The 13677-nt window shown below is 48.5% G+C and overlaps 1 protein-coding gene across 1 annotated transcript in view; it reads left to right on the top strand.

Annotated features, from left to right (window-relative positions):
- Positions 1–13677, top strand: part of MAL (mal, T cell differentiation protein) — a 42919-nt gene that overhangs the window by 18939 nt on the left and 10303 nt on the right. Inside the window, 1 exon segment of the mRNA XM_038747341.1 lies at positions 11647–11814. Within this exon segment, the coding sequence (XP_038603269.1) occupies positions 11647–11814 (168 nt within the window).

Raw genomic sequence — 13677 nt, 5'->3', positions numbered from 1 at the left:
CAGTGCCAATTATGGGAATTCCTTTGGGCTCTCTGCTCTGCAGGTGTTCCCTCGGTATCCTGCATTCATTCATTCAATTGTATTGTATCCAGTGCTTAGAACAGTGCTTTGCACATAGTAAGTGCTTAATAAATGCCATCATCATCATCATTATTATTATTATTATTATTTATTGAGTGCTTACTGTGCGCGGAGTACTGTACTAAGCGCTTGGAAAGGACAATCCTGCATGGCCCCCTACCACAGAGATCAGTAGAACTAGGTGGCTCTTTTACCATCGGGAGCAACAGGAAGCAGGGGGATGGCTTAAATGACATTGAACAATTCCTTCTGGCCCTGAGAGCTCTCCTCTGTCGGATTCAGCAGTTCCCAGACAAGGACGTACGGGGAAACAACCCGCGAGACCCAATACCTCAGGGCGAAGTATCTGCTAAAGTTTTGTGAAAGCTGGAAAAAAAAGATTTTCCAAATTTTCTTCTGGTGTGGTCCAAACTTCCGGGACTCCTTCCTCCGCTGCGAGTAGACCCGTTTGCCCGGAAGGCCGCAGGCCGGTTGTCACTGGAAAAAGGGTTAGAGGGGGTCCGTTCTCTAAAAATCGGGCTGTTCTTTAACCAGTTTTCTAGAACAAGCGAGGCGGAAACCCGCGGGTGCTGGCTGCAGCCGAGCAGTTCCTAGTAGTTTCTTCAGAGCGGTGGCCTTGGGCGCGGCCGGTTGGGATTTCCTGCCATTCTCCATGTGGCACCAAAAGTCTGGGCCAGAAAGTCCCCATCTCAACTTCTGCCCAGCGCTTAGAACAGTGCTTTGCACATAGTAAGCGCTTAATAAATGCCATTATTATTATTATTATTATTATTATTCTGCAGCTGAGAGATCTAACATTGGGTGTTGGATCTCGTCTGTGGTTTCCTTGACCACGTGAGGGGTGGAGAGGAGAGCCCTGAAGCCCAGTAGGGACCTTCAGAAGTCATCTGAGCCATCCCCCTGCCTGCTGTCGCTCCCTGTGACTGAGAAGCCGCTTAGTCCGTACTGATCTGGGTAGGGACCGTCTCTATATGTTCCCAACTTGTACTTCCCAAGCGCTTAGTCCAGTGCTCTGCGCACAGTAAGCGCTCAATAAATACGATTGATGATGATGATGACAAACCCCAGTCCCTCCCTCCACGGCAGGGGCCCATCCAGGTCATCGCTTCTTGGAAACAAAGGGAAATGACAGATCCGGAGGGAGAGGCTGGGGCAGGCTGGGGCAGGTTGGCCCTTCGCTTGCCTTGTGTTTGGTTTCCAAGCCCTAAAGATGGAAGAGGTCATCCAGACTGCCAGCGCATCGCCGGCCTGTCGGCTCCCTGAGGGCTGGGGCCATGCCCACCTACTCTGTTGGGCCTTTCCGTGCACTCAGTACAGTGCTCTGCACAAAGAAGCACTCAATAAACACCGCTGATTGATTGAGGGATGGACGGATGGGTTGCTCACAGCTATGGGGAGTAAACGGGAGAGATGGGGGATTAGATGTAACCTTTCCCTCTGGAGTCTCCCTCTAAGAAAAGGTGATTTTTCCCCTCCGGGGTCCCTTGGGGCTCAGAGTTAGATGAGCTTAGAGACTCGATGGGCAGATATGAAACTCCACTTCGAAGAAAACACGCGGAGGATCCAACTTCCCTCCACACAAAGTCCGGAGCCGGACGACTCGTTTGAGGAGGACTCTGTGACGGTGAACTCCTCAGAGGGGCCTGGGGGAAAGAACAGAGGCCTGGGAACCAAAGGACCTGGGTTCTAATCCTGACTCAATCAATTGTATTTGTCTGCAGAGCACTGTAATAATAATAATAATGATGATGGCATTTATTAAGCGCTTACTATATGCAAAGCACTGTTCTAAGCGCTGGGGAGGTTACAGGTGATCAGGTTGTCCCATGGGCTCACAGTCTTAATCCCCATTTTACAGATGAGGGAACTGAGGCACAGAGAAGTGAAGTGACTTGCCCAAAGTCACACAGCTGACAATTGGTGGAGCCGGGATTTGAACCCATGACCTATGACTCCAAAGCCCGGGTTCTTTCCACTGAGCCATGCTCCCCTCATCCCCCTCTCCATCCCCCCCATCTTACCTCCTTCCCTTCCCCACAGCACCTGTATATATGCATATATGTTTGTACATATTTATTTCTCTATTTATTTATTTATTTTACTTGTACATATCTATTCTATTTATTTTATTTTGTTAGTATGTTTGGTTTTGTTCTCTGTCTCCCCCTTTTAGACTGTGAGCCCACTGTTGGGTAGGGACTGTCTCTATATGTTGCCAACTTGTACTTCCCAAGCACTTAGTACAGTGCTCTGCACACAGTAAGCGCTCAATAAATACGATTGATGATGATGATGATGCTGCTTACTAAGCGCTTGGGAAAGTACAATATAACAGAGTTAGTAGATGTTCCCTGCCCACAAGGAGCATAACAATAATACTAATTGTGGTATTTTTTTAAGTGTTTACTATGTGCCAGGCACTGTACTAAGCGCTGGGGAGGATACAGGCAAATCAGGTTGGACACAGTCCCTGTCCCGCATGGGACTCACAGTCTTAATCCCCATTTTACGGATGGGGTAACTGAGGCGCAGAGAAGTAAAGTGACTTGCCCAGAGGCCACACAGCAGAGAAGAGGTGGAGCCAGGATTTCAGTCTAAAGAAGGAAATAGGGCATTAAAATAAATATATCATGGATACGGACAAAAGTGCTGTGGGGCTGAGTGTGAAGCGAATAAACGGTGCAAATCCACGTGCAAGGGCGATGGAAAAGGGAGTGGGAAGAGAGGAAATGAGGATTTAGGGAAGGCTTCTTGGAAGAGACATGATTTTAATGATGCGTTGAAGATGGGGAGAGTGATTGGGGAGAGTGATTGTCGGATATGAAGGGGGAAGAGGTTCCAGGCCGGAGAAAGGATGTGGGTGAAGGATCGGCGGTGAGACAGATGGAATTGAAGTACAGTGAGTAGGAGGAGCAAAGTATGTTGTTTGGGTTGTAGTAGCAAATCAGAGGTAAGGTAGGAGGGGGCAAGGAGATTGAGTGTCTTGAAGTCAATGGCAAGGAGTTTCTGCTTGGTGAGGAGGTGGGTGGGCAACCACTGGAAGTTCTTGAGTGGGGAAACATGAACCGAATGTTTTTGTAGAAAAATGGCAGAACAGCAAATGTGCCCCAATCAGTCAATCATATTTATTGCCAACTTGTACTTCCCAAGCGCTTCGTACAGTGCTCTGCACACAGCAAGTGCTCAATAAATACGATTGAATGAATGAATTTATTGAGTGCTTACTGTGTGCAGAGCACTGCACCAAGTGTTTGGGGGAGTGTAGGGCAACAGAGCTGGTAGACACGTTCCCTGCCCACAAGGAGCTTACAGTCTAGAGGGGAAGAGAGACATTACAATAAATTATGGCTACATGCGTAAGTGGTGTGGGTTTGAGGGTGAGGTGACTTACGGAGTGCCTAAAGGGAACAGGTCCGAGGGCAAGGATGACGCAGAAGGGAGAGGGAGTAGGGGAAATGAAAACTTAGTTGGGGAAGAAGGACCTTGCGGGGGAATCAGAGAGCTGCAATACGGGGAGCTGGAACGGGGGGGGCACCCAAGCCTGGAAAGTGGAATAAACAATTTAAATAATAATAATGATGGCATTTGTTAAGCGCTTACTATGTGCAAAGTACTGTTCTAAGCGCTGGGGAGGATACAAGTTGATCAGGTTGTCCCACGGGGGGCTCACAGTCTTCATCCCCCTTTTACAGATGAGGGAACTGAGGCCCGGAGAAGTGAGGTGACTTGCCCAAAGTCAAACAGCTGACAAGTGGCGGAGCCGGGATTTGAACCCATGACCTCTGACTCCCAAGCCCGGGCTCTTTCCACTGAGCCATGCTGCTTCTCCCAGTCTCAAACAGTGTGACATAGCGGTGGATGGTTGGGAGATCTTAGCAAGAGCCAGATGGGCCTGGCTGTTGGGAGACCACTGTAGGAGACAGATCAGCTTGACCATTGGGAGACCACTGTAATCAATAATAATGATGGCATTTGTTAAGTGCTTACTATGTGCAAAGCACTGTTCTAAGCACTGGGGGGGGATACAAGGTGATCAGGTTGTCCCACGGGGGGCTCACAATCTTAACCCAATTTGTACTTCCCAAGCGTTTAGTACAGTGCTCTGCACACAGTAAGTGCTCAATAAATACGATTGATTGATTGATTGATTAGTACAGTGCTCTGCACACAGTAAGCGCTCAATAAATACGATTGATTGAATGAATGAATGAACCCCCATTTTACAGATGAGGTTACTGAGGCTCAGGGAAGTTAAGTGACTTGTCCAAGGTGTCACAGCAGACATGTGGTGGAGCTGGGATTGTAGGGGCAGATAATCCCGGCTCTACCACTTCTCTGCTGTGTGGCCTTGGCAAGTCACTTCCCAAGCGCTTAGTACAGTGCTCTGCACACAGTAAGCGCTCAATAAATACGATCGGATGAATGAAAGTCACGTAACTTCTCTGTGCCTCAGTTACCTCATCTATAAAAAATGGGGATTAAGAGCGTGAGCTCAATCTAGGACAGGGACTATGTCCAACCTGATTAACTTGTATCCACCTTAGTGATTCGAACAGCACTTGGCACATTGCAAGCACTTAACAAGTACTATTATTATTATTATTATTATTATTATTATTATCAGCGTGGCTATTGGGAGACCACTACAGGATTCAGAGCAGCCTGACTATTGGGAGACCACATCAGCATGGCATAGTGGTTAGAGCCTCGGAGTCACAAGGTCACGGGTTCTAATCCCTCCTCCGTCACTTGTCTGCTGTGTGACCTTGGGGAAGTCACTTCACTTCTCTGGGCCTCAGATTACCTCATCTGTTATTACTCTATTTATTTATTTTACTTGTACATATTTATTCTATTTTTTTCGTTAATATGTTTTGTTTGTTCTCTGTCTCCCCCTTCTAGACTGTGAGCCCACTGTTGGGTAGGGACCGTCTCTATATGTTGCCAACTTGTACTTCCCAAGCGCTTAGTACAGTGCTCTGCACACAGTAAGCGCTCAGTAAATATGATTGAATGAATGAATGAATGTAAAATGGGGATTTGAGCCTGTGACCCCCACGGGGGACAGGGACTGTGTCCAACCTGAGTTGCTTGTATCCACCCCAGCACTTAGCACTGTGCCCAGCACCTAGTAAGCGCTTAATCAATCAATCAATCAATTGTATTTATTGAGCACTTACTGTGTGCAGAGCACTGTACTAAGCCCTTGGGAAGTACAAGTTGGCAACATGTAGAGACGGTCCCTACCCAACAGTGGGCTCACAGTCTAGAAGGGGGAGACAGAGAACAAAACCAAGCATATTAACAAAATAAAATAAATAGAATAGATATGTACAAGTAAAATAAATAGAGTAATAAATATGTACAAACATATATACAGGTGCTGTGGGGAAGGGAAGGAGGTAAGATGGAGAAGGGGAGGAGAGGGAGAGGAAGGAGGGGGATCAGTGTGGGAAGGCCTCCTGGAGGAGGTGAGCTCTCAGTAGGGCTTTGAAGGAGGAAGAGAGTGAGCTTGGCGGATGGGCAGAGGGAGGGCATTCCTGGCCAGGGGGAGGACGTGGGCTGGGGGTCGACGCTGAATTATTATTACTATTATTATCAGCCTGGCACACGGAGGCAGAGAGTGGGGCTGGTCTCCTGGAGCGGAGAGTTCAGGTGGCAGGCCTGAGTGCGGAATCAGTCCCTGGCATCAATACACAAGGGAGTCAACTTTCAGAGCAAACAATGCCAGCGGGAGTGAAGGTCAAAGATTGGTCCTCTCACCCACATCCTCATGCTCAGCAGAGGTTGGGGCCTGGCTTTCCCAGCATTTCCCAGGCCCCCGCCCCTTCTGCATCTCTTACCGCGGCTCCAACCTCTCTAGCCCAACACTTCTGCCTCCCCAGCTCCTTCTCCTCGTCTTCCCGGTGCCCTCTTTATTTTTAATGAAAGCATTTATTAAGCGCTTACTATGTGCAAAGCACTGTTCTAAGCGCTGGGGAGATTACAAGGTGATCAGGTTGTCCCACGGGGGGGCTCACAGTCTTCCAGATGAGGTAACTGAGGCCCAGAGAAGTGAAGTGACTTGCCCAAAGTCACACAGCTGACAGTTGGAGGAGCCGGGATTTGAACCCATGACCTCTGTCTCCAAAGCCCGGGCTCTTTCCAGTGATCCACGCTGCTTCTCTTCCTCCTACTTTCTCAGTTCCTGCCCTTCCCGGGGCCGAGGTATTCCAGCCAAATCCCCTCCGGGAAGCCACCTCTGAGCAGCCCCTCGGAGAGCTTGGGTGGGGGAGACCTGCATGGAGTCAGTCAGTCAGTGAGCCCCCTCCTTCCTCTCCCCCTCCTCCCCCTCCCCATCCCCCCCGCTTTACCTCCTTCCCCTCCCCACACCACCTGGATATATGTTTGTATGGATTTATTACTCTATATTTTATTTGTACATATTTACTCTATTTTATTTTGCTAATATGTTTTGTTTTGTCGTCTGTCTCCCCCTTCAAGACCGTAAGCCCGCTGTTGGGTAGGGACCGTCTCTATACGTTGCCAACTTGTACTTCCCAAGCGCTTAGTACAGTGCTCTGCACACAGTAAGCACTCAATAAATACGATTGAATGAATGAATGAATGAGAAAAAAGAATTTTCTAGTTCGGTCTCTTTTTTTCCTTATTTTACGAGCTGGTGGTTTATGAGCAAGGTGGTTTACTCATAAACCACCAAGGGATGACTTTCTGAGCAGCCTAGTTCCAGCCCAAACTGGCTTTTCTGAACCTTCCTGCTCCGGCCGAGCTTCTCCTTTTAGACTGTGAGCCCACTGTTGGGTAGGGACTGTCTCTATATGTCACCAACTTGTACTTCCCAAGCGCTTAGTACAGTGCTCTGCACACAGTAAGCGCTCAATAAATACTATTGATGATGATTGATGAATGCCCGAGTCCTGAGAACATCTGCTCGGGAGTCCGGGAGTCCCATCCTGGGAGGGAGGAGTCCGGGCACAGGCCGTCCGGGAAAGGAGATGCAACCGGTACATCCCAATGTTTGGAACAGTGCCCGCCGCGTCGTAAGCACTTAACAAATACAATTATTATTATTATGTGAGACGAGGCATGGCTTCATGAGAACACCTGGGACTAGATTGTAAGCTGGTCTAACCCCGGGTGTTTTCATGAAGTCATGCCACTGACAGGGAATGTGTCTGTTGAATGTTATATTGTAGGCTCCCAAGCTTTTAGAGATAATAATAGTTATGGTACTTGTTAAGCACTTACTATGTGCCAATGAGTGCCGGGGTTAGATACAAGTTAATAATAATAATAATAATGGTGGCATTTGGTAAGTCCTGATCACCTTGTAACCTCCCCAGCGCTTAGAACAGTGCTTTGCACATAGTAAGCGCTTAATAAATGCTATCATTATTATTATTATTATTATTATTATGTGCCAAGCACTGTTCTAAGCACTGGGGGGGATACAAGGTGATAATAATAATAATAATGACAGCATTTATTAAGTGCTTACTATGTGCAAAACACTGTTCTAAGCGCTGGGGAGGTTACAAGGTGATCAGGTTGTCCCACGGGGGGCTCACAGACTTAATCCCCATTTTACAGATGAGGGAACTGAGGCGAAGAGAAGTGAAGTGAGTTGCCCAAAGTCACCCAGCTGACAAGTGGCGGAGCCGGAATCTGAACCCATGGCCTCTGACTCCAAAGCCCGGGCTCTTTCCACTGAGCTCTGCTGCTTCTCCGATGTGGGACGGGGATTGCGTTCAACCCGATTAACTTCTATTTACCCCAGCCCTCGGAACAGTGCGTGTTACATAGCAAGTGCTTAATAAACGTCATTACCATTCTTTTAAAAAATTTCCTCATGTTTCCAGAGGGCTGGTTTCCCCGAATGAGAAACCTGAGTGTGTTGACTAACTTTTGGCCCAGTCCTCGGAGTCAGAACTCACCGCAGCCCCGGCTCTGATCTTTCAGCTCATAAACTCGGCCTTGGGTGCGGAAGGGGCGGCCACACATTTCCCCTCAATCACGGATGATGGGTGATTAAAAGGAGATTCGGCAATAAGTCTATCAGGCGGCGGTGGTCGATGGAGCAGAGCAAATGAAACTGTCGGGTAGGGACCGTCTCTGTATGTTGCCAACTTGGACTTCCCAAGCGCTTAGTCCAGTGCTCTGCACACAGTAAGCGCTCAGTAAATACGATTGAATGAATGAAAGGTGGTTGAGTTTTGCCCAGAGATTGGCTATCTGCGAGCTGGAAATGGACTTCGTCATCCACCAAGCTCCCACTCCTTACCCCTTTATAAGTCTGTCAGAGGTCAGCCGGTCCACACTGCAGGAAGGGAACACCCCATACGGGCCGGCACGGTTACGCTGGCCGTGTAGATAGTTGCTGGGCAGCAGGTGTCGACTTATACCTGAGGGAAACAAGAGAATGAGAGAATGTTAAGAACAGCACCCAAGTCCCAATAATAATAATAATAATGACATTTGTTAAGCGCTTACTATAATAATAATGGCATTTATTAAGCACTTACTATGTGCACTGTTCTAAGCGCTGAGGAGGTTACAAGGTGATCAGGTTGTCCCACGGGGGGCTCACAGTCTTAATCCCCATTTTACAGCTGAGGTACCTGAGGACCAGAGTAGTGAAGTGACTTGCCCAAAGTCACACAGCTGACAAGTGGCGGAGTCGGCATTTGAACCCATGACCTCTGACTCCAAAGCCCGGGCTCTTTCCACTGAGCCACGCTGCTTCTCTACTATGTGCAGAGCACTGTTCTACGTGCTGGGGGGGATACAGGGCGATCAGGTTGGCCCACATGGGGCTCACAGTCTTCATCCCCATTTTACAGATGAGGGAACTGAGGCTCAGAGAAGTGACTTGCCCAAGGTCACACAGCAGACATGAGAGCCCACTGTTGGGTAGGGACGGTCTCTATATGTTGCCAACTTGTACTTCTCAAGCGCTTAGTACAGTGCTCTGCACACTGTAAGCACTCAATAAATATGATTGAATGAATGAATGAATGTGGGGGAGCCGGGATTAGAACCCATGACCTCTGACTCCCAAACCCGGGCTCTTTCCACTGAGCTACGCTGCTTCTCATTGACCCAGGCTCTGACCATCCCTCGGGCTCTGGGGCACCCAGATTTGAGGAAACCACCTGCTGATGGACCCCCCCCGGACCCTCACCCTCATGATTACTATTTACTATTCCATTTATTTTATTTTGTTAATATATTTTGTTTTGTTGTCTGTCTCCCCCTTCTAGACTGTGAGCCCGCTGTTGGGTAGGGACCGTCTCTATATGTTGCCCGACTTGTACTTCCCAAGCATTTAGTACAGTGCTCTGCACACAGCAAGCGCTCAATACGAGAAGCAGCGTGGCTCAGCAGAGAGAGCGCGGGCTTGGGAGCCAGAGGTCATGGGTTCTAATCCTGGCTCCGCCACTTGTCAGCTGTGTGACTTTGGGCAAGTCACTTGACTTCTCTGGGCCTCAGTTCCCTCATCTGTAAAATGGGGATTGATACTGTGAGCCTTACGCGGGGCAACCTGATCCCCTTGTATCTCCCCCAGCGCTTAGAGCAGGGCTTGGCACATAGTAAGCGCTTAACAAATGCCATTAAAAAAAAAAAATAAATAAATACGATTGAATGAATGACTGAATGATTAGGGATGGACCATCCAATACCTCTTATTCTGCCCCTCCAGTGACCCAGCATGGACCATCCAACCCCTTCACTCTCCCCTGTCCATCCCTGAGGGGAGGGTGTTCTGAGCCAGAGGCAGGATGTGGGCGAGAGGTCAGCAGTGAGATAAATGAGCTTGAGGTACATTCATTCATTCATTCAATCGTATTTATTGAGCGCTTACTGTGTGCAGAGCACTGTACTAAGCGCTTGGGAAGTCCAAGTTGGCAACATATAGAGACGGTCCCTACCCAACAGCGGGCTCACAGCCTAGAAGGGGGAGACAGAGAACAAAACATATTAACAGAATAAAATAAATAGAATAAATATGTACAAGTAAAATAGAGTAATCATCATCATCATCATCAATCGTATTTATTGAGCGCTTACTGTGTGCAGAGCACTGTACTAAGCGCTTGGGAAGTACAAGTTGGCAACACGTAGAGACAGTCCCTACCCAACAGTGGGCTCACAGTCTAAAAGGGGGAGACAGAGAACAAAACCAAACATATTAACAAAATAAAATAAATAGAATAGATATGTACAAGTAAAATAAAGAAATAAATAAATAGAGTAATTAATACGTACAAACATATATACATATATACAGGTGCTGTGGGGAAGGGAAGGAGGTAAGGCGGGGGGGATGGGGAGGAGGGGGAGAGGAGGTACAGTGAGAAGGGTGGTAGAGGAGTGAAGAGTGCGGGCTGGTTAGTAGTACGCGAGTAGTGAGGTGAGGTAGGAGGGGACAAGGTGATGGAGAGCTTTAAAGCCAAGGGTGAGCAGTTTTTATTTGATGAGGAGGTGGATGGGCGACCACGGGAGGTTCTCAAGGAGTGGGGAAACATGGCCTGTATGTTTTTGTAGAAAAATGATCCAGGCAGCAGAGCAAAGTGTGAACTGGAGTGGGGAGAGCCAGGAGACAGGGAGGTCAGCAAGGAAGCAGATAGGCTAATCAAGGCGGGATAGGATAAGTGTAGAAACGTGGTAGCAGTTTGGATGGAGAGGAAAGGGCACATTTTAGCAATGTTGTGAAGGTCGAACCCAGAGGATTTAGTGATGGAGGCCGGAGGGCCCCTAGGGTCCGTCTGGCAGGGCCTCGGCCTCGATCGCCTCTTTTCTCCTGGCCCGAACCACGCAAAAGTTTAATAATAATGATAATAATAATAATAATAATAATAATAATAATAATGGCATTTGTTAAGCGCTTACTATGTGCAGAGCGCTATTCTAAGCACTGGGGGTGGATACAAGGTGATCAAGTTGTCCCACGTGGGGCTCACAGTCTTCATCCCCATTTTACAGATGAGGGAACTGAGGCCCAGAGAAGTTAAGTGACTTGCCCAAGATCACACAGCAGACATGTGGCGGAGCCTGGATTCGAACCCATGACCTCCGACTCCAAAGCCCTGGCTCTTTTCCACTGAGCCACGCTGCTTCTCTGTACTGTACTTCTCTGTTTACCGATCCGGCCGGGGCAATCTCGAGCCCAGATTCTCTAGTCCAGCCCTGTTCCTCGTTGGGATTAACGTTTGGCTGAGAGCTGCCGTGAGGAGGCGGTTCTGCGGTGAACCGCCTCCAGAAGGGCAGGGGAGACGATCCGGCCGGAAAGGCTTCCCGGCCTGGGATTTCGGCCTCCCTGCCCAGTTCTTCCCGTACCGTTCCGTCCCCACCTACTGACCTGACCAAGTGTCCCAGGAAATCCGGACCCAACCCGTTCTCCAGTTCCTGGAAGGCGTAGAGTCGTGGCCAGGGGAGAAATTGGGATGAGGCCAGCGGGGCCATCGGGAGCCGCCTGGGGGTCTCGGTTTCCCTGGCCCCCGACCCGTCCGGCCTACAATCTCACTCCGTGTCCATTTTCTCTCCCTCCCTCCCTTCGTTATGTAGGTGTTCGGCGGCCTGGTCTGGATCCTGGTGGCCAGCTCGAGGGTGCCCCTTCCCCTCTTACAAGGCTGGGTGATGTTCGTATCCGTCTTCTGCTTTGTAATCACCACGTGTTTGCTCTTCTTGTACTTTATGGGAGCTCATGGTGGAAACCCTTCCTGGATAACCCTGGTAAGTGGGATTGGGGGCCGGGGCTGGGGGGGGACTCCAGGCAGCCGGCCGTGAGCAGGCATGCTCGTCAAGGGAAGGCACCTGATCAGAACCGGGCCCTGCTGGAAACGGCACGGGGCTGGGAGCCAGGGGACCTGGGTTCTAGTCGGTGTGGCCCAGTGGGTAGAGCACGGGCCTGGGAATCAGAAGGTTCTGGCTCCTCCACTTGTATGCTGTGTGTCACTCCACTTCTCTGTGCCTCCGTTCTCATCTGTAAAAAGGGGACGAATCAATCAATCAATCGTATTTATTGAACGCTTACTGTGTGCAGAGCACTGTACTAAGCGCTTGGGAAGTACAAGTTGGCAACACATAGAGACGGTCCCTACCCAACAGTGGGCTCACAGTCTAAAAGGGGGATGAAGACTGTGAGCCCTATGTGGGACATACTGAGAGCTCACCTACTCCAGGAGGCCTTCCCAGACTGAGCCCCTTCCTTCCTCTCCCCCTCGTCCCCCTCCCCACCCCCCCATCTTACCTCCTTCCCTTCCCCACAGCACCTGTATATATGTATACATGTTTGTACATATTTGTTACTCTATTTATTTATTTATTTTACTTGTACGTATCTATTCTATTTTATTTTGTTAGTATGTTTGGTTTTGTTCTCTGTTTCCCCCTTTTAGACTGTGAGCCCACTGTTGGGTAGGGACTGTCTCTATATGTTGCCAACTTATACTTCCCAAGCGCTTAGTACAGTGCTCTGCACACAGTAAGCGCTCAATAAATACGATTGATGATGATGATGATGATGACAAAGATTGGATCCAACACGATTACCTTATATCTACTCCAGTGCTTAGTACAATGTCTGACACGTAGTTAGCGCTTAACAAATACCACAATTATTATCAATAATAATAATCCCGGCTCCTCTACTAGCCTGCTGTGTGACCATGGGCAAGTCACTTAACTTCCTTGAGCTAGTTTCAGTTCTTCCTCTCTCCTTCTAGACCGTGAGCCCACTATTGGGTAGGGACCATCTCTATATGTTGCCAACTTGGACTTCCCAAGCGCTTAGTACAGTGCTCTGCACACAGTAAGCGCTCAATAAATACTATTGGTTGATTGACTGATTAGATGGTGAAATCCATGAAGAAAAGGGACTGTATCCCATCTGATTAGGGACTGTATCCCATCTGATCATCTTGTGTCAATTCCAGTACTCGCCACATATTAAGTGCTTAATGAATGCCACAATTATTATTATTATTATTAAGCAACTGATGGCATTTATTGAGGGTTTCCTGTGTGCAGAGCACTGTACTAAGCACCTTGGAAAGTACAGTACAACAGGGTTGATAGATCAGATTGGTCTCGGACCATAAGGGCTTGCAGTCTGCATGTAATAAGCACTTAAACTGCATTAAATCTCCCCACACCTGAAGTTCTTGCTTTTCTGCTCCTCTTCCTCCCCCTGGTAGATGGGGACTGTGTCCAGCTGAGTAACTTGTGCTTAGAACAGTGCTTGGCACATAGTAAGCGCTTAACAAGTACCAGAATTATCATTATAATTATGTGGTACAAAAATAATCATTTCCTCCTCATAAAAGGAATTGCTGCGACCCTCTTCTAAAGAGGCCACTGTTCTGTCACTCGTATGAGCTCATTTCTCCTCACCACACATGTCCAGGAGGGCAGATATTCTTGTCCCCATTCTATAGATGATAAACTGAGGCTCAGAGAGGTCATTTGGTTTACCCAATGTCACAAAAACGATCAATGCAAGACTTGAACCCAGTTCCCCTAACCCCCCAGCCCTCTCCAGGAGACCACACCACCACCCCATGAGCTAGTTTGGCCTTGGAAATAAAGGCAAAAATG

Source organism: Tachyglossus aculeatus, chromosome 1 (genome assembly GCF_015852505.1).
Source record: "Tachyglossus aculeatus isolate mTacAcu1 chromosome 1, mTacAcu1.pri, whole genome shotgun sequence".
NCBI lineage: Eukaryota > Metazoa > Chordata > Mammalia > Monotremata > Tachyglossidae > Tachyglossus > Tachyglossus aculeatus.
Note: the sequence above shows the minus strand (reverse complement) of the source record. Positions and strands in the feature narration are given on the sequence as shown.